Here is a 22001-nt window from a genome sequence, read left to right as displayed (position 1 = left end):
CATTGTCCACCGTCCATCTCACAACACTATCGAGGTCACCCTGCAGCCGCTCACAATCTTGTAACTTATTTATTACTCTGTACAGAATAACATCATCTGCAAACAGCCTTATCTGTGAATCTACTTCTTTACACATATAATTGATATATACATGAAACCATAAAGGTCCAATAATACTGCCTTGAGGAATTCCCCTCTTAATTATTACAGGGTCAGATAAAGCTTCGCCTACTCTAATTCTCTGAGTTCTATTTTCTAGAAATATAGCCACCCATTCTGCCTGCTGTCATTTCTTGATGGATGCCGTACTTTTGCATCCATCTCTTGGCACAGGCCAGAGTAAAGTGTAGCTTCCACCGAAGTCCCAGTCAACATCCATGGCTGTGTCAATATGGAAGTTCCTGGGGTATGGGTAGTGCTGAGTAATGGCATTCAGAGCATGACTAATGCATCTGAGTGTTGTGAAAGGTGCTGCACTTAGGGTCAGTCGTGCTGCAATAGTACTTTCTGACCCATTGAGGAAAGCAATGGCAAACTACCTCACTCCTCATCTTTCCTAGTACGCCTCATTTTGCTGCTGCCATTGGTTTTCGGGGTTTCCTTATAACCGCATAACCTTTGGTGGTGCTATTTGAGGATCCAACCAGCCTCTGGGCTGATGACCTAACAGACAGACAGATAGCCACCCATTGATTGTTGTCTGTAGGCCTATATTATTTTGTCCCCGCACTTTTAGTTCCCAATCGCCGCTACTGTCAATACGTACAGTTCTTATTCAACCACATCCCGTTTCCAACAAATATACTGTAATAGTTTGAAATTCTAGCGGATTTGGAGAAAATTTGCGGGTTTCATTTAGCGGAACTGTATCAAACGCAGTTGGCAAGTCTGTAAGCGATGCGATAACAGAAACCGAAGCAAGCCATTTAATTGTCCCGAGGCTATCTCAAAGTTCAAGGGCAAAGATGTTCTAGCTATCACTAGACAATGTTTAATTTTATTCAATTCTATGTGTGTACGGTATTGATTGTTGCAGTTGGGCCTATTCTCTTATAGTAAGATGCTGAAAGCAGACATTCGTTGAACATGGAAAGGAAAAAAAAGAGATGAAGCGATGAAGAAAGCAAACTACATATACATTTTTAAAGTAAATTAGAGTTTTACTATTCTTTCCTGCCTATTGATGAAATGTAGATACCGGTTTACGATTCTTAAGCTGCATTAGATGTGGGACTCTTGTTAGTAGACGTAATATCAGATTGATGAGAATTACATTTCAATTGGCAATGGGTAATATTCAAATAATAACCACAAACTTTGTGATTATCTGATGATGATGATGATGATCAGGAAGTACATGATGATTTTACGCCGTAACTGAATGGGTTTCTGCAATCCAAGTGGCTTATAACATGGCGGAGTACAGACAACTGTTATATACTATACTTAGTAGAAGATAAACACAAAATAATGTGATCTCGGGTCCCCATATACAATCTGGGGGAAAGTTTGCAGCATATCGTGCATGTGCAGTTTTGGTGCCGATGAAAATGGCGTTTGAGCTTACATTGCATGTCATAAGTATTTTTATTTGATACATTAATTCGCGTGTGAATGAAGCCAAAAATGAGTGTAACTGTGAAGAAGGAGGAATTGCAGCCTTCATCCTCCGAGCCAAAAAGTGCAGAAATTACTATAGGGTCACATTATGCTCTTCAGGTTGCTTTGCAAACTATGAAGGAACGTTGTCAGCAATTGCAACAACGGCTTGCCGTTGTCGAAGGAGAAAATTTAAGTTTAAAAGTTGAAGTCGAGAAGTGTCATTCGCTTTCGAGTGGGAAGAATAACGATGGTAACTCGAAGTGCACGAGTAATGATCATCCTTCGAAAGGTGACATAGAGGACCTGCAGCAACAAGTAACCCAGTTATCAAGACAGAAATCTCAACTTACCCATCATATATTCATGGTTACAAATGAGAATAAGCAACTATGGAATCGCCTTTCTCGGTTAACTCAAGCAAATCAATCGCTTGGCAGTCATTTAACAAAAATTTCTGACACCTTAAATCAACATCCTGCAGGATATTGTGGACTGTTGAAATCTGTTACATCACCTAGTTTAGGTTCTAGTGAATCAGAACAGATTATATCAAAAGACAGATCCTCCTCGGAGGTGAATGGAGATGTGTCATCATGTAAAGATAGTCGGGAAACAGTTCAAAAAGATTCACTTGGATCAACCGGTAAGCTGCTTTATATGTAACACAGTTAAAACTCCTGGTCAGTGGATGGCAATTGAATATCTTGTATGCTGGGGGATAAAGTTATCAAAACCATGATGGTGATTTCATGTGGAATGCTATTGCCCTCCTTTCGGTGAGGTATAAGAGGTTAGACTGCATTTGGCAGGTGGGAGGCTGAATTTTCTACTATTGGCCTGTTTTTATTATATGGGCTGAGTGAAGTGAGAAGTAAGGGGTGTTCATTTTTCATCATTCATTCAGAGAAAAGTTTAGACTTCGTTCAGGTATCTGCGTGTGCATGTACATATATAGTCGAGTTGGGTAGTTTCCGGCGAATGACAGTGGCACCCACCACATATCTTGATTTTAAATTCATTAAGATTCTTTTTTAATGTTGATCAGACTGTTTAGGAAGGTTTAAATTTAGAAACTTGTTGTCTAGGAGACTAAATAGAATGTAATGTGCTTACTTAAGAATTGAAAAATACAGTACTGATATTCATTAACATTTCATTGGCATAACTCCTGTAGGGTGAACATTATTACTCTAGGGAATGGGGAGGACATTTGTCACCTAAAGATACTGAATAACACATTTGATGATAGTGCTTCCATTTTGTCTTTATGTACAAATCTTAAAAAAGCTGTTACAAAACATTTGACAGAAGTACTTCTTTTATCTTTGTACCTGATCATATTTATTTGAACCTTTAAATTCATTTATCATGTTGGATTTCAATAACAGATATGATTGACAATGTTGGCTTAATGTTTAGGCTAATTACTGAAGCCTTTACATTAGGCTAAATTGTTTTGCTCATTGGTATATTCTGAAAGCATTAGGCTGAAATCTTCCATTTAAGTACACTGCAGGGAAGGTGAGAGAAATAGGCTACACTATGCAGTTCTAAGAATGTTCATCAAACTGACAAGAATTTTAAAAGTGGCTGTGGCACACATTTGTGTTAGTAAAATTTGATATTTATGTATGTCTTAAATAGAAAAACGTACTCCTACATTGTTTTGAAGCACACATTTGTGTTAGTAAAATTTGATATTTATGTGTGTCTTAAATAGAAAAACATATTATTACAATGTTTTGAAGCTAACAAGAGTAAATTCATGGAACACGGCATTAGGGGAAATATTATTAAAAGATGAAAAAAAAAGACTGTATATTAACCGACTTCGAATTTAGGAAATCTGTTAGAAATGTACAGGTTTTTCGGGGATTTTTTGATGATACAGACCACTATCTGATCTGTAGTGAACTAAGTACCTCTAGGCCTAGGATAGAGAAAGTGAAATCTGTCTCCAAACGAATAAGGGACGAATCTCCAGGATGAGGAAATTAGACAGAAGTACATGGATATGATTAGCGAGAAGTTCCGAACAGTGGGCAGTAAGCAGGTTCAGGATATAGAAAGAGAATAGCTAGCCATACAAGGATAGGAATTGTGACAGACGAGGCCTCTTGTGACTCGTACCGACAGGCTAGGACTGTCATCTGATGGCCAGGCAGGCATCAATTTTTGAAAATGAGACAAAGTCTCTCAAAGTGCATTGGCACTGCCGGTGGCTCTAAGTAGCCCACGCAGTGGCCTCCACGGCATGCACTAGCCAGTCGTCTTGGTAGGTGTGCTATTTACCAACTGATGAGCCCAACTTAGCACACTGGGGCGAAACGCTGGCAACAAAGAATGAGTTAGGTGGAAAATTCATAATGTCCAATAATGGACCAACTATATTGGTGTTAGGCTAGGACTGCTCGTTAGTGGGTGAGGCTAGTTTGAGGCATTAACTGCTACAGGCGAGACCTATTGTCAGCACCTCAACGGAAAGACCTTGCCTCATAGATCAAGCCTCTTGTAAGGAAAGCATTGAGTGGACAAAGGCACTGCTGGAGAAATTTATTGAAATGTCTGAACTGCAATTCCTATTGTAAATTTCAAATCTTCGAAAGACTGCCCGGTAGCTAAATTTCTCAGTGTCGCAATCACGCGTTCCTCAGGTGAGGAACTTTGTCGCATTGCAGTATTCTCTTTCTTCAGCTTAGAAGCTACAATACCTACACAATAAGCACGCTATCAACAAATCAGTATGTATATGTGTTACAAATCAAACATTTAACGTAAAAACGAGAAAAATCCATACATGCTTACCTAACAGCATATCATCCATTCGCAAATAATTCTTGTAATCGTCCAGTTCATTTTCTCTCAGGTGTTGTATGAGGCGCATGTGACTAAAGCTGCCTCGCTCTCTTATCCATTATTTCATCCACTTCGATTGATTTTTCTTTTTGCATGATTTAACATAGAGCGAAATGCACATTCCAACAAACGCAACACCAAAAGTTTCTTTTCCTCTGGACATTGTCTGCTTCAACATCCATCGCACAGTTCTAAGTACAGCAGATCGATCGGCAAGGATTTCAAACTAGTTTGAAAGGTCAGCGGATCAGGCTTGACTTGCCAAGTAGTCACGGATCACCGGGCGAGTTGGCCGTACGATTAGAGGCACGCGGCTGTGTGCTTGCATCCAGGAGATAGTGGGTTTGAATCCCACTGTCAGCAGCCCTGAAGATGGTTTTCTGTGGTTTCCCATTTTCACACTCAGGCAAATGCTGGGGATGTACTTTACAAGAACTCCTGCTGGACTAACTTCCGGCACTTCTGAAAACCGTGAAAGTAGTTGGTGAGATGTAAAGCTAATAATATCATCATCATCATGATCTTCTATTTAATTTAAGTGTTGACTTAGTTAAATGTAACAAGAAATTTTCAGTCTGTCAAACATACTATATTGTAACTGCAGTGTGTTTGACAGACTGAAAAGTTTTTGTTACATTGTTCTATTTAAGACACACAGAAGTATGAAATTTTATTAACTCTAATATGAGCTGTAAACCTTAGCCAATATTTATTTTGTTGTTTGACTATGCCTTTACCAGTTACAGTAACCACTTTACTATCTGTTGACTAATTTTTTTGGATATTTTTTAATCAATCTCGATGAAAATATGGACAAATCAGAAAGGCTTGAAATTCAAGGCATTAAATTAATAGCCTACAACATAAAAGGAAGACAAAGATTTTTTAATTTTTTTTAGTGCTTGCCGAACAGTTGATGAAATAAAATTCTTAGTTTTCATTCTGTGTTAGCTTTTCAAGATATAATATCTTATGAAGTCTCTCATATATAGGACCACCAGGCGAGTTGGCCGTGCGCGTAGAGGCGCACGGCTGTGAGCTTGCATCCGGGAGATAGTAGGTTCGAATCCCACTATCGGCAGCCCTGAAAATGGTTTTCCGTGGTTTCCCATTTTCACACCAGGCAAATGCTGGGGCTGTACCTTAATTAAGGCCACGGCCGCTTCCTTCCAACTCCCAGGCCTTTCCTATCCCATCGTCGCCATAAGACCTATCTGTGTCGGTGCGACGTAAAGACCCTAGCAAAAAAAATAAAAAAAAATATATAGGACCTCGGCTAATTGAATCGTGTTGGTTATTTAAAAACTCTTAGTGTTGAATGATGCAGTACCTATTGTAGACCTATTTGCTAGTGTACAAAAGCCCAGTAGCATTTATTGATGTCAAAATTAGATTTGTGAACAGTGCTTAGAAAATACATTTTTGATTTTTAAATGACTATAAGCAGCAATTGTAGGGACATTACAGTACATAAATCAATTATTTAGTTAGACCTTATTCAGTTAACCTGATACCACATATGGAAAAATAATTTAATGCCTTCATAACTCTCCCTCTCTAATAGTTTTGCTCATGACTGAGCATCATGACCTCATACATGTTTGTGTCGATTTGTTCTCGACCTAACTTGCTGCTTCCATTGTTCTCACTTTTCTGCCTCTCATTTGATCCGCTTAAGGCATCTAGGTGAGCTCTTTCACCTGATCAACCCATCTGCTTGGTGCTCTTCCTCTTGACCTGTTACCATTGAATGTTTCCTGTACTATAGCCTCCTGTAAGTTGTCCCCTTGTCATCTTATTAAATAGCCAAAAAACTGCAATATCTTCTGGTAGCATAGTAAAGAAAGAGGTCTTCTCATGCCCGGCTCATTCCTGATTGAGACATTTGTTCTTCTCTTTGCTCATTCTTTGCCAGCATCACATTTCAAAGGTGTCGATGCACTGATGTTTTCTAGCTTTGATAGTTCAGAATTCACAACCGTACAAAAAGATGGAAAACACGAGAGTCCATACAAGCCGATTTTAGTGTTTCTAGATACCCTTCTGTCACGTCAGACTATTTTCAACTTTTTCATTGCACAGCGCCTGAGAGCTATTCTTCTTTTCATTTATTGTTCAGAACCACCCTTATCACTCAGAACTGAGCCTAGATAAATATATTCTTGTACAACTTCAATATTAGTCAAGAGACCAGTGAACTGAAGATGTTTGCCACGGTCAACTACCATCAGCTTTGTCTTGTTCAGGTTTATCTTAACATGTTCCAGCAGGATAGCAAGCTCTTCTTTGAATAGAATAGTATCATCATCAAAGCAAAGATTATTGACCTTCCTTTTAGCCATGGAGATTCCACCGTCACATCCATAGAGTGCATTTTTCTTAATGTACTCTCCATAGATTTGAATAGCTGGGGAGACTTTTACACACATGAAACACCTTTGACAGCTCACAGTCACTCTGACTCTTGCTGTGTTGTAGTCCAAGAAGCATATCAGCATTGGAATATTGGGTATAAGTCCAGAATCCGGCAGCACGGGGTCCTCCCGAGCCATGCATCTGTGTGATGTCGTGGGTGATGGCATTGGAAGGTTAAAATTTACGGTAATGGTGGATAATTTTATAGGAGATTGACGACTTGGTATCTTTTGGCTGTTTGACACAACGTACAAATATAATATAGATCAAGCGTAACAAATCAAGATTGGGTAAAACGTTAATAAAGAGTGGTTTATAAAAGAGAGGTTTACATCGTGGCTGACACGATGTAACAAGACCATGACCATGGCTAGTGACTAAATATGACAGAATATGAGATATGTCCGGCTAATGACCGAACCATTGGTATGGATTGGTTAGGTCCAGCTAGTGACAACCGTTGAGCTGGATTGATTAGGTCTGGCTAGTAACAAGACTATTGGGTTGGGGGCAGGTGAAGGGGGTCTGGGGTCTTAAGCCCCCAGGTTAGTGCTACGAAGTGGCCAGTAGACCTCAAGCATCCCCTGGGATAGTATTGGCTAGTGACAGGACTATTGTAATCCACCGAAAACCACTGATGGTGACAGGTTAGGTTGTGATCCACCAAAAACCACTGATACTGACAGGATAGGGTGTAATCCACCAAAAACCACTGATAGTGACAGGTTAGGTTGTGATCCACAGAAAATCACTAATCACTGATAGTCAACTACCATCAGCTTTGTCTTGTTCTTGCAAATATATTCGTGTAAATTGCAAGTACGTATATTCTGGGTAAGTGCAACAGAATTTCTAATTGACCTACTGTTGTCATTGAAACCACTGTTGGTGACAATGATTGAATGCACCAAAAATAAAAAAAAGAATCAATTATTGCTCTATCAAGGTTTCGTAATGTAGAAATGCTAGGAACTGGTGAACCAACATCATACATACATACATACATACATACATACAAACATAGTTTACTGGTACACAAATCAGTAAAATAGAATAATTTGTGGTACTCGCTGTTCTTTAAGGAAAAGAAATATCTAGTCAACTATATTTGCAATGAACGCAGTTGTTTACTATTTTGTCCTATTTTTTAGTAGAATGGTATCTCGGCACACGTAAAAAAACCACACACACACACACACACACACACACTCTCTCTCTGTTAAACAGCAGGATATCCAACGTCACCAATGTATGTTCCTGATTATTTCTATTTAAAACCATTGAATTTTTTCTCTACTGTTATTCTGCAATTTTTGTTGAATATATATGTGGCTGAAAAGAAGGTGAATAAGCTAAAAGGTCTCCTTTTTTTTTTTTTTTTTTTTTTTTTTAATAGGAGGATTGTGTTGTGATAATGAAACTTGTGGTTTGGGTTTCATGTACTTTTTATCGTTTCTCAAAGTTATGTTGATAGCGGTTCAGTCACGAACGACAGTGACATCTTTTGCAGTAAATACGAATTACTGCACAATGCTATCTGTCTTAATGGTAATGTAGTATGTATCCATATAGCCGATATGTACGACTTTGAAATCTCTACTTATCACGTGACATGTTAGCGAATTGGTAAAGCTGCGAGACTATAGGCTTCGAGATTGGTGGTTCAAATCGACCCGTCGCCAGGAATTTATAACAGGTAAGTTAAATTAGTGTAAAATGCAAATATATATATTGTAACAAGTTGGCAGGGTAGTAGGATCAATTAACACTAGACTGGTAGATTCAATACTAAGATTTTAAGCTAGGCACTAAACTACACAAGACTACACACAACTTTTGTTCATAACACACACTTACGCAGTTCGTGCGCTCTCTCCCCCTTCGTTTCTTACTTGTTCTCACACTGCACAGTTTTACACTCACACACAAGGTCCCGCGTCGTATGGCTACACGCTCTCTCCTTTGCCGACAGTCCGCACTGTAGCACACTAGTCTGATAATCACGGCAGTTCACATACTTCACTATGCTGGCAGTCGCTCACGACTGAACCACGCTAACTTCTAACTCGGTCTAACTCTCACTAACGGCAGGCAGGTCGTTCCTCTCTTATATACCTGCACTGGCCCGTCTAGAATCGTCTGGATGCTGGATGGATCCAGGAACGTCGCGAGATGGAACACTCCAAATCCTCTCGATTGGTGCTCCAATGTTGTACTGCATCATTTTGCCCCTACTCCTGGTACGTGGGCCCCGGCTCGCCGTGCAGGTGTCACACAGTTGGCACATCCTCTCAACATCGTTCCTCAAGTGCACCCAGTAGTAGCGCTGTCGGGCACGGTCTAGCGTCTTATTCACTCCCAAGTGGCCGGCAGTAGCGCCCGCATGCAACTCAGTCAGCACCTCTTTTCTCATGCTCCTGGGGATTATCAGCTGTGCAATGTGCTTCTTTCCGTCGGTTGATTCCCACGTGCGGGTAAGTACCCTGTCACCAACCAGGAGAGACGACCACTGGGCCCAGTACGCCTTATAGGTTGGACTGCGTTCGGCGATGTCTTTCCATTCCGGCCTCTGCCCCAACTCTACTTCTCGTAAGATCAGCCCGATGTCATCGTCCTTCAGCTGCTCCCTCCTGAGGGTGTCTCGATCCCATCCTTCAGCGGCGGTGGCCCTCACGGCCCGGACGTCCACAATGCCTGCCTGTCTCTCCACTTTCTGGCAGTGTGTACAGATCGCAGGGCATGGTCTTCTCGATAGAGCATCGGCATTGCAGTGCTTCTTTCCTTGTCGGTGCTCGGTGGTGAAGTCGTACTCCTGAAGGTGTTGCACCCAGCGAGCTGTCTGTCCTTCCAGGTTTCTGAAGCTTAGGAGCCAGGTCAATGCGGAGTGGTCGGTGCGCAGGCGGAAAGGGTGCCCATACAGATACTTGTGGAAGTGCTCCAAGGTCTTCACGATGACCAGCAATTCCAGACGCGTCACGCAGTAATTTCTCTCAGCTTTTGACAACGTCTTGCTGAAATAGGCGATCACCTTCTCCTGGCCGTCTTGCGCTTGTGACAGTACCTCACCAATTCCCACGTCGCTGGCGTCGGTATCGACGATGAACTTCTCCCCAGGCTTGGGGTATCTGAGGATGGGTGCAGTACTCAGCAACTCTTTCAGCTTATGGAAAGCAGCCTCCGCCTTGCTTGACCATTGGAAAGACCTCTCTTCCTATCTTACTTATCTCCTCGGTGAGCTGTGTAAGAGGCTTTGAGCTATAAATCTGCGGTAATACGTGCAAAGGCCAAGAAAACTCCTTAGTTCTCACTTGTCCTTCGGCACCGGCCAGTCCCTGACAGCTTCTAACTTCTCCAGATCCGTGGCTACTCCCTCCGATGACACGATGTGGCCCATATATCGGACCTCCTTCTGGAACAGCTGGCATTTTCCGGGATTTAACTTTAGGTGAGCCCCACGTAGCCTCTCGAACACTTTCCGCAGGTTCTCCACGTGCTCTTTGAACGTGCATCCCACAATAATAATGTCCAGGTACACGAGGCAAGCGTCGTGAGTTAGCCCTCTCAGCACGGCCTCCATCAGTCGCTGGAAAGCCGCCGGCGCGTTGCAGAGGCCGAAGGGCATCACGGTGAACTGGTAGAGCCCTTGGCCGGTTGAGAACACTGTCTTCTTCTTGTCTTCCGGATGGAGTGCTACTTGCCAGTATCCAGACTTCAGGTTCAAAGTCGAAAACCACTGGGCTCCAGATAACTTATCCAGGGTGTCATCTATCCGAGGTAACGGGAAACAGTCCTTCTTCGTGACGTCGTTCAACTTCCGGTAATCGACGCAGAAATGGAGTTCACCGTTCTTTTTCTTCACCAGGACGACTGGCGATGACCACGGGCTCTTCGACTTCTCGATGATTCCCCGCTGCTTCATATCATCTAGCATCTGGTCGATTTCCACCCTCACCAGGGGTACTCTACGAGGTGGCCGTCGGATTGGAGCGGCGGCGCCGGTGTTAATGCGATGGTACACTCTGTCCGTCTTTCCGTAGTCACCTCCGGTAGCAGTGAAAATGTCCTGAAACTCATGGATTAGTTCCTTAACCTTTCTGAGATGTCTCGCCTCTAAATGTTTCCGGGCGCCTTATATAATCTTCCGGAGCTTATCCAATCCTTCGCCTGCTTCCAGGGTCTGTGCATCTTTGTCGTCCACTGGCACTACGCACGTGACTGGTTCACAAGTCCCAAGCTCGGTCCCGTTGGGTACCCTCTGCTTCCGTGACATTGAATTCAGTATTCGTACCGGCACGCAGCTTCGAGCCCGAACGAGCGTCCTGGCCAGGTAGAGTCCTTGATCGGTGGTCGGCGAACCGGGTTCCACGAGCACGCTGTCCCCTTGTATGGGTTCCTCTAACCGTGCCGTAACCATCACCTTGCTGTTGGCTGGTATCACTTCGTCGCTGGCCAACGTTAACCGCGCTACTCAAGGTTGCGTCTCTAGGCGTCGCAGCATTACCTGTTGTTTGCCGAGCCACAATACACGTCGTCCCACGTCTCATATTTCCGTAGTGCGTCTAGGCCCAGGATGACCTCATCCGTGATGGCGGCGACGAAGGCCCAGACTCGTAGGCGTCGTCCCAGCGTCAGTTGAAGTAGCGCCTCCTTCAAGACAGGGATGGTGTCTCCTGAGGCCGTTCGCAGCAGATAAGGGCGGTGGGGTTCCCTCTCTGGCTGTCCCTCAGCGATGTCCGGCCTGGCGATGGTCAGTGCCGCCCCCGTGTTTATCGTGATCGGCACGGCCTGTCTCCGAGCCACCCGTCGGCGATCAACCTGTCGTCGCTCCGCTCGATGACCACATTTAGCGTGAAACGAGGGGACGGTAGTGACGGTGCCGACGAGCCCCTCTCCTTGTCGGCCCTTACTCGTTTCCCTGATCAGGGGCCGCCTCCATACGGCAGTTCCTCCGCAGGTGGCCAAGCTCTACGCATTTCCAACAGGTGATCTCATTGGTGCGTCGGCGTCTAAACGGTGGCGTGCGTCATTCTCCCATAACGGCGTGGGTCTCTGGCGCGTCCTCGCTTCTCACGGCTCATATTCTTGGTGACGGTGCCGCTATTCCCTTCACTGCCTCCACCCTCAGGGCTAACCTCAGGGCCTCTCTGAGGTCATGCTCCCCGCTTAGCATCAGCTTTTGATGGATCTCAGCATCGCGGAGCCCATCAATTAATGTATAGGCTGCCTCCCGCTGAATGTGGTCCAGAGGCAGCCCATCCAGAGCCTTGTGGGCTAGCTGCTCCACATCTTGCGCGAATTCTTGCAGCGTCTCATTGGTGCGCTGGGTCCTCTTCCTCAGCTGGACTCGGTAGGCGGCTGCCAACTGGGGGTCACCGTACCGGCTGTCGAGCGCTCTAACGATCTCGTCGTAAGTGGCACCCGGCTGAAGGCTGTGTAGTACTTCCGCTGCTGGTCCTTGCAGTGCGGCGATTAGGTACATGGCCTTTTCCTCCGATGTCCAACCATTGTGCCTGCACACGGTCTCGAATTGGACCCAGAAGGTCTGCCAAGATGTTGTCCCGTCGAAGCGCAGGGGTTTTACTTTCCCGGCGCTGGAGCCGCTGTCGCTGCGGGTGGCCCTAGCAGGAGTCTCCATGGCTGTCACTCTCATACGCAGGGCACTTACTTCTTCTTTCAGGTTTCGAACCCCTGACTCCACACCCTGCGGTATTTCTTTGATCTGTTTTTCAACCAGTTCCTATATGTCCTGCATAATGTCACTCTTTAATTTTCTTTCGAGAGAGCGCATTTCGTGTCCTAATTTACCTTGTCCACCTTTAAGTTCATTTAATTCCAGTTTCAGTTCGCTCTTGATTTCGTCCTGTTTGGATGAGAGTTCGGTGAACTTATTGAGGAGAGCCTGAAACTGTTCGCTATCCATTTTACAATTCACTAGAAATTCCTAGTTACAAAATTACTGCTACCAGTCGATCCCGATTCTGACATCAGTTGTAACTAAACTACACAAGACTACACACAACTTTTGTTCATAACACACACTTACGCAGTTCGCGCGCTCTCTCCCCCTTCGTTTCTCACTTGTTCTCTCACTACACAGTTTTACACTCACACACAAGGTCCCGCGTCGCATGGCTACACTTTTTCTCCTTCGCCGACAGTCTGCACTGCAGCACACTGGTCCGATAATCACGGCAGTTCACATACTTCACTACACTGGCAGTCGCTCACGACTGAATCACGCCAACTTCTAACTCAGTCTAACTCTCCCTAACTGCAGGCAGGTCGTTCCTCTCTTATATACCTGCGCTGGCTCTTCTAGAATCGTCCGAATGCTGGATGGATCCAGGAACATCGCAAGATGGAACACTCCAGATTAATCGTGGAGTCATTTCCATACTCCTCTGCTACGGGACCGCGAGCGGAAGCGAGTGGGGCTGGCCTAGCACTTAAGCACTGCTTGTGATTGGCGCAGTTGAAGTGTAAGGGGTGGCGCCGGGCCGGGCCCACTGCCAGTTGGCATGGCGGAAGCTATATCCATTACATATGATGTAAATATATGTAAGTTAGGATAAGAGGTGACAGGTGAAGAGATAAGAGAAAAGTAAATAGGTGGCCTAAGCTATTCATTAATTTTAGTTTCTCCACACTCGAAACCCCTACTGCCAAGGCAGGTCCCACAAGTAAGACATGATAGATGTGTTGGCGCATTGTGGTCTTGTTCCGAATATTGAATTCTTGGGTCTTCTCGATGAGTTGCCTTGTATTCAGGATCTGCTTCAAGGTCCCTTTGCCTTGCTCAAATCCAGTTTGTTTTTGTGGGATCTGTTGCTGTATGAATGGCTTTAGGTGCTGTCTGATGAAATGGAGAAGAACTTTGCTGGCATGTGAAATTAATGCTATAGTACGATAATTCTTGCAGTCCCTCATTGATTCTTTCTTAGGAAGTGTAACGAACACTGAAGTGACCCACTCTTGAGGCTCTGACTTTGTTGCAGATGAAATGGAGTATATCTGTGCCATAATCCCCCATCTCTTATCATCTGTGATGATATGTCATCATACCCAGTTGCCTTATGATCTTTAAGATGTTTGATGGTATTCTTTACCTCACGTCACGGTATTGATGGTTTATGTTCATTGAAGTCAGATTTGATGTGATCATCATTTGGGCCATGTATGTTGTTGTACAGGTGTTTGCAGTACTGCCACCATCTCTCTTTCTCACGATTTTCTAGTGTTGTCCATGAACTAGGTTTGAAGTCGCGTGTTATGGTGTTCAACACCTTAAATAATCCAGAGTCTGGTTCTTTTGGCTGTGGTTTTCAGTGTCATCACTAGGGCTCGGAAGTTCAAGACCTATAAATTGACTAAAAAAAGACCTAAAATTTCAAAAAGGACCAAAAAAACTGGCAAAAAGGACGTTAAAATGTGATCCAAATTCGTTCCTAATTTTAGTTTTAATTATATATTTAATGAAGGAATATAATGTTCAAAAATGAAAAATTCTGGAGGTATGCAACATTCAGTGCAAAAATATGCGTGAAATATTTCTTCTTTCAGAGATTATATATTTTTAGATTAACATAATTTAAATAAAAAGAAATACTATGTTAAAAAAGTACTTGCAGAATTTAGAATGAAATATGTTTTTCCACATAGAATGAATTCAGCGAACCCACAATGGACATCCTGGGGAAAGAAATTGAAATTAACATATCATATCTGAGTTAACCACACTAGGGTTACAGAAATTGGAATTCGGAAACCTCACCTCAGCTGGCTTTGTAGTATATCACAGTAGTCATCTCCAGGTTGTTAGGTGTAAAGGATCATCAGTTTTCAGACAGCACGTTGCAAAACATTGAGAAACTTCTCTCCACATCAACAGACTTAGTCTATTCTATACAACCTCCCTTAGTCAACTCTTGTCCTTCTCCGACCCCGGCGATATTAGGTATCGAGGCCTAGGAAGTCTTTAATTTTCACGCCCTTTGTAGCCCTTGTCTTTCTTTGGCTGATACCTTCATGTTTCAAAGTGTTGGAACACTTCCATATCCTGATTTATAAATTTCATTTTTGTTCTGTATTGATAGCCACCAAATGTCATAAAGAAAGAAAAATTCAACCTGATCAATACTTATTTATTATCACATGTATGATAGAATTCACATGTATATTAGGACTGGTTTCGACCTCTTACAAGGTCATCCTCAGCTGCATTAGAATCTTATGTTTGCATTTTTGTATTATGCCTCATTCTTGAAAGCTTTATGACGTACTCTGAAATTTAACAACATTATGTTGATTACACTTTTGCTAAGAGTTTTAATGTTACAACATAGCTAAGATTATAACATGTTAAATACTCTTATTACATAATATAATGACCCACTGTACACATATAATTATAATAAAATGAGTTTGTCTTTTTTCTAATGTGTAATGAGTATATTTTACTGCTATAACATTAATCACTTCACAAGTATCAACAAAGCTCGCCTCATACATGACTAAACATTTATAAGAATGGAGCTTAACTGAATTGGCAAACGCCTATGGTAAACTATTCCTACATACTCATTACACATTAGAAAGAAGACCAACTCATTTTATTATAATTATATGTGTACATTGGGTCATTATATTATGTAATAAGAGTATTTAACGTGTTATAATCTTAGCTATGTTGTAACATTAGAACTCTTAGCAAAAGTGTAATCAACATAATGTTGTTAAATTTCAGAGTATGTCATAAAGCTTTCAAGAATGAGGCATAATACAAAAATGCAAACATAAGATTCTAATGCAGCTGAGGATGACCCTGCAGGAGGTCGAAACCGGTCCTAATATGCACGTGAATTCTATCATACATGTGATAATAAGTATTGATCAGGTGGAATTTTTCTTTCTTTATGACCCTTCCATATTTTCTCTCTGATTAGTGTTATATAGAGGATGGTTGCCTAGTTGTACTTCCTTTTTAAACAATCACCATCGCCACTCTTTTCGTGTAGGCCTATGGCTCAAATTTATGTATTCACTAGAGAAAAGATGTTTAATAGGTAATGGATGAACTAATGATGATTGAAATTGAGAATGACCAGTAAAAATGTAGTCGAAAGAAGGTGAAGTTGCAAACACAGCCGTTAAGACTTAAAAAGGCTATGAAAAAGGACCAATAAGCCAAAAAACACCAAAAATGAAAAAAAAACCCACCATTTTCTGGCCTGCAATGACCCAGAATTAACATATATTATGTTGGGCCTCGTTTTTGGACACCAGAGAAAAAAAATAATAACCCTCAACTTCTGAGCCCTAGTCATCACAGATTTCATGTTTAACTCTTCAGTATCTCATGGCTCAGAAACTGATATCTCTCAATCTGAGAGAGACTCCTAGAGCTTAGCTAAGGTTTTCTTCTGTTTACATTGGACTTAACCTCATGAGCTATGCTGGTAACTACATATTTTAATTCATTCCATGTCTCAAGTTTTAGTTTCACCCTAGCTAGTTCTCAAAATGTTTTCAGAGATTTGCTTTCCATGTGAAATCTCACTACTTTCCTGGCTGTCACCTTAAGCTTTAGATGAAAGTCCATGACCAGCGACACATGATCAGAGGCGCAGTCTGCTCCTGGGTAGGTTTTGGCATTCATTATCAACGATTTCTAGCAGCCTTTTACCAATATAAAGTCTATTTGATTTCAGTTTCTGTCACTAGCTGATATCCCTGTATGTGGCCTCTATAATGATGTTGAAATATTTTATTTGCCACAGTCATGTCGTTACCTATACAGAATTGTAACATTTTAATAACTTAGATTATTGAATTGAGATTGAATTCAATTCAATTACAGCACGAATCAAAGTTTTGGGAATGACTATGGCTACTCCATTACAACTTTTACTGCAGTGACCAGAAAAATAAACAGTATTGCCATTGATAGTGTTGAAGTGACCACTGCCATGCCATTGAGTTTCAGAAAATCCTAGAATATCAGTATTATGACACTTCATTTCCTATTCAGCAGTAGATAGTTTTCCAGTCTGTAGCAGTCCTTGCAGATTCCATGTTCCACAACGTTTCGTCTCATGAAATGATGCTTTTGAAGAATTGCTAGCAGCTTGTCTCAGCACCGACCCCACGTAATATCTGAACTGGGTACTAGAAACTCCAGAACATTTAAAATTGATCAAAACCATGATGAGGTTGTCAAGGGAAATGTTTCAGCAGTGGTTTCCCGTTGTCTTCCACTGTCTCCACACACACATATATATACTGTACAGTCAGTACAATTTAAAAAAATAAAATGAATAAAGAATTTTTAAGTATTGTAAAGGTGGAGTTTACTCAAACACTCTTAAAACTTGTTCAATACAGTCAGTATCAGCAGACAGTAGAACACACAATATTTTACTGTGAAGATTCATACATTATTTTAATTCTTTCAGTCGCTCACAATAATGATGATCATCTCATTTTTTAAAATGAAAGTAAGTTTTCCAAAGTTACTCCAACAAAATAACTGATTTCAATTCAGCCAACCTTAAAAGTAAGTTGGTCAGTCAATCATTGTCCTTCTGTTCCCAAGGTAGCTGGTTCGATTTCTGCTGATTTTGGTGACATTTGAGAGTTTAAGTGTGAACATTTCATATTATTGGCTTTCAACATGTTATAGAACCCCTATGGGACAAAATTTCAATACAACTACATCTCTTAAAATCTGCAGCAAATAAAAGGATATTACATTATAAGTTAAATAATTATTTAGTTAGACCTTATTCAGTTACCCTGATACCATATATGGGAAAATAATTTAATGTCTCCTTAACAGTACAGTCAGTATGAGCAGAGAGTAGAGCAATAATACATTGGAAAGTATTGTATCAAGCATGGGCTGAGCAATCAATTAGAACACAACAGTACTGTAGTTTTTTCTTCATTTTTCTATTAAACATGTGAAAATATGGTTACCCCGACAAATGTTAATTGATATTTAAGCCAAAAATGTAACACATTGTGAAGTTATGTTTATTGTATATTATTATAATGTTACTGTCCGTTGCAGAATGTAGTTTCCACTAAAATCTTAGTCTCATTTATGGCCGTCACATTATGGAAGCTGCTGAGGTATGGGTAATGCTGAATACTGACATTCAAAGCATAACTAGTGTTTGGTTGTTATGGAAGGTATTACTCATAGGGCCACTCATGCTGCAATAGTACTCTGGCCCAGTAAAGAAAGCAATGGCAAACTATCTCACTCATCATGCCAAATATGCCTCATGGTGCTACCATCAGCTTTTATGGTTTCCCTATAACCTTTGATGGTGTTGTTTGAGGATCCTACCTATCTTTGGGCTGAATACTTAACCAATTTATTACACTAGGCCTACAAAACTAGTTTGATACTTTTCAGTTTTCAACTGTTGAGCATCTTGTACCATAACCACTGGTCCCTCTTTTAGTCACCTCTTACAACAAGCAGCGGATACCGTAGATGTTATTCTACCACTCCCAGCCACAGTGGGGAGGTGAGCTGCATGTACCCATTTAACCACATTCCAGCCCTCCTGCTAATCTTAAATTTCTTATAGTACCAATAATTAAACCCAGCCCCCCCCCCCCCCCCCCCAAGGATGCCAACTAATAGCATTAGTAGGCATGGAACAAAGCTCTTCTTGTTAAGGCAGTGAAAGAAATTATAAGTGTTTCTACAAAGGGATAGCAGAAAGTACCTTATAATTTCTGCTTAATATTTTATTAGCTCTAGGCATACAACCTACGTATGCTGCTATGGGACATTGATGGAATATTTTGGAGCATTATATGAAGACACAAAAATCTTTTAATTTCCGACAAAATTCTTCGATTTTTACTTTATCCAGCATGAAGTTTTCTATAATTATCAGACTCTAAACCAGATGTGTAGCAATGAAAGCTATGTATTGTCTTTTGATTTAGATTATTTACAAACTTGCTTATTCATAACATAACAGCTTAAGCTTTCACGGCCAGTGTCTTGACGTATATAGAAGAAATTATTCCAATCTTGTAGTAGGCCAGGATCAATTTATATTTTAGCTCCCAATGCTTTACTGGAAAAAGGACCCAGCATTTTCAAGGGTCCATTCTTTCCGGAGGTCAGTAGTGGACTGTGGGAGCTAGAAACCTAATTTGTCCATGGCCTACAAGCCTGGAAAATTTCTTCTATATCTGTCGCTTATTTTTCTTTATTCTGATATTTTATTACCATTTTTACAGAGACAAAAGAGGAGAGCTTGGAAGAGATATCGTTAAAACTCATAAAAAGTTTCCTCCAGGAGAAGAATGAATTGGAACAGCAGTGTGCACAGGTAATAGATATGTAGATTCTTATGCTTGATTAACCAAGATCTCTTTGTGAACAATCCTGTTAGTCTTGGATGTCTTTGTATTGTTGTTCTTCTGGTGCTGTGTCCTCACAGAAGATTGGAGAGCATCTCGGGGTAAGTATTCGTATTTTGTGTTTGGCGTATCAGAGTTGCCACATCGTGTATGCACCCTTGTTTGAGGTTTAGCGTCTGGGATAATCTTCTCTGCCCATGTCCTTGTTTCCCCGATATCTGCCTTCTGTGATCTCTCTTATCCGGCTGTATTTGTCATTTTGGAAAATGTGACCCAAATAGGCTGCTTTCCTGCATTTTGTGAGGGTGAAGGTACTGAACAGGACTTAATACATTAAAAGTTTATTTTGAATATAATACCAATATAAATGGTCCGTTATTGGACATTATAAATTTTCCAGCTAACTCATTCCTGGTTGCCAGCGTTTCGCCCCCGTGTGCTAAGTTGGGCTCATCAGTTGGTACATAGCATACCCACCAAGACGCATGGCTAGTACATATCGTGGAGGCATCTGCGTAGGCTACTTGGAGCCACTGGCAGCGTCAGTGCACTATGAGAGACTTTGTCTCATTACCAAAAATTGAGACCAACTTAGCACACGGGAGTGAAACGCTGGCAACCAGGAATGAGTTAGCTGGAAAATTTATAATGTCCAATGACGGATCATTTATATTGGTATTATAAATTTACTCATTCGGGACAAATATTTCAGGTTCTCTATGGGAATCAACATCTATATCATCTGATGGCCAATCAGGCATCAATTTTTGGTAATGAAACAAAGTCTCTCATACTGGATTGGCACTGCCAGTGACTCCAAGCAGCCTATGCAGTGGCCTCCACGATATGCACTAGTCTTGCATCTAGGTGGGTGTGCTATGTACCAACTGATGAGCCCAATTTAGCACACAGGAGCGAAACGCTGCCAACCAGGAATGAGTTAGCTGGAAAATTTATAATGTCCAATAATGGATTATTTATATTGGTATTATAAATTTACTCATTCAGGACAAATATTTCAGGTTCCCTATGGGAATCAACGTCTATATCATTTTGAATACAATGCTGTCATGAAAATGAAATTTTCAAAGATATTTTAATTTCAAAAACACACTCCTGGCAATGCCAATTCCGGTTTTGATTTCTACATCCGGATCCATTTCTGTGTATAGTCTAGCCATAACTGTCACAAACTTGTGGCTTGGACTGTAGGATCAGTTTTCCAGGTAGCAAGCAACCCTTACATTGATTAGTAGTTTTAACCAGTGTGTGTTTTACAGTGAAAGAGTGGATCTTCTTTGCTTAAACGTGGAGTGGGGTGAATAAGAAAACAAGGAAGCTGTAATTACCTTGCACAAGGTTAGAAAGTCACCAACTGAGATTTTTGAAACTCTGAAACAGCTGAAAATTAGCAAGTGGTTCATCTACCAGACAATCCAGTGATTTACTGAGACAGGTAGTGTAGGTTGCACGAGGGTTGGTCACCTTCGCAGTGTGAAAACTGGTGGATGGCAGAATCGTGCCCAGAAGCAGAGGATAATGGCACAGTAGCTCAACATTTCACTACGATCAATATCCTGGGTACTTTCTGAAGACCTTGGAGTTATATCTTATCAACAATGTACTGTACATTTTCCATCATCTCAGCAGAAGCATACGAGGAAACTGAAAACAAGGCAGTTCCTGCTGTGGTACACCAACAATGGGCGTTGGAGAATTCTCTTTACTGACAAGAAAGTCTTGACCAATGAAGGGAGCTTTAACTACCGGAAAGATAGGGTATATGCTGCAAGTTCTCAGGAAGCTTGTGAGAGAGTTTCTAAGGTCCAGAGTCACCACCCCTCCTTGCTCATGGTTTAGTTGGGGGTGAGGGCACACCAGGATTCCAGGTTTGTGACAAAGACGTAAAAACGAGTGCTAGAGTGTTAATGGAAATTGTTCTGGACCCTTTCATGAAGGACTTTGGTAAAAGCATATTCAACAATGAGCCCCAGGCCTTTCAGCAAGATTATGTGCCAGCCAGGATGACTGAGCAGTGATTGCGAACCAGTGTGCCAGACTTAATCTCCACTGCGGTGTGGCCATCTGGTAAACCCAATCTTAAACCCGTGGACCTCAAACTGTAGTCATTGCTAGAGGGAATGGCTGCAAGAAAAGACGGCCTTTGCTTGAAAGTTTGAAGCGTTGCTTGATGGCAGCAGTGGCGGATTTGCCAGTTGATACCATCCATTCTGTGTGATAGATAACTCATCAAAGAGACTCCAAGTGTGCGCGCGCACTATCAATGGACATTTTGAAGACTGATTGGTGCAAACTGTGATAGTGTATGTGTCTATAACATAACGTTAAACCATATTTCACTTATTCACAAAATAGTTTGTGACAGTATTTATGTCTAGACTAGGTATTAGCCAGGAAATTAAAGAGTAGTGTACTTAGGGTTACTATACTATTAGCATAGAAATGAAGGATATTTTGAAAGTCTTCTCTTCTTGCTTCTCATTGCTGAAACAAACAATTAACAACAAAATATCATTAAACTGGATTGATTGTGCAGTTACACATTTTTCACATTTACCTTACTCTTTTCAGTACCAGATTGTGAAATCATTTACCCTTTAACCACCAATGTCTGATTGATTGGACATTCTGGCAAAACATATTTTCCAAGTTATTCATTTTAATGATGTATAATACATGTTTTGGACTAGTATTGGATTAAATAAGACTATATGCAACAA

The 22001-nt window shown here is 41.5% G+C and overlaps 1 protein-coding gene across 1 annotated transcript in view; it reads left to right on the top strand.

Moving 5' to 3' along the window:
- Window positions 1–967: 967 nt before the first annotated feature.
- The window catches only part of spn-F (Protein spindle-F), a 62267-nt gene continuing 41233 nt past the window's right edge, over window positions 968–22001 (top strand). The window contains exons 1-2 of the mRNA XM_067158541.2: window positions 968–2245; window positions 19138–19229. Coding sequence (XP_067014642.2) covers window positions 1615–2245; window positions 19138–19229 — 723 coding nt within the window. The 5' untranslated portion in view covers window positions 968–1614. The remainder of the gene's footprint in view (window positions 2246–19137; window positions 19230–22001) is intronic.

The sequence above is a fragment of the Anabrus simplex genome, chromosome 1 (assembly GCF_040414725.1).
Source record: "Anabrus simplex isolate iqAnaSimp1 chromosome 1, ASM4041472v1, whole genome shotgun sequence".
NCBI lineage: Eukaryota > Metazoa > Arthropoda > Insecta > Orthoptera > Tettigoniidae > Anabrus > Anabrus simplex.
Note: the sequence above shows the minus strand (reverse complement) of the source record. Positions and strands in the feature narration are given on the sequence as shown.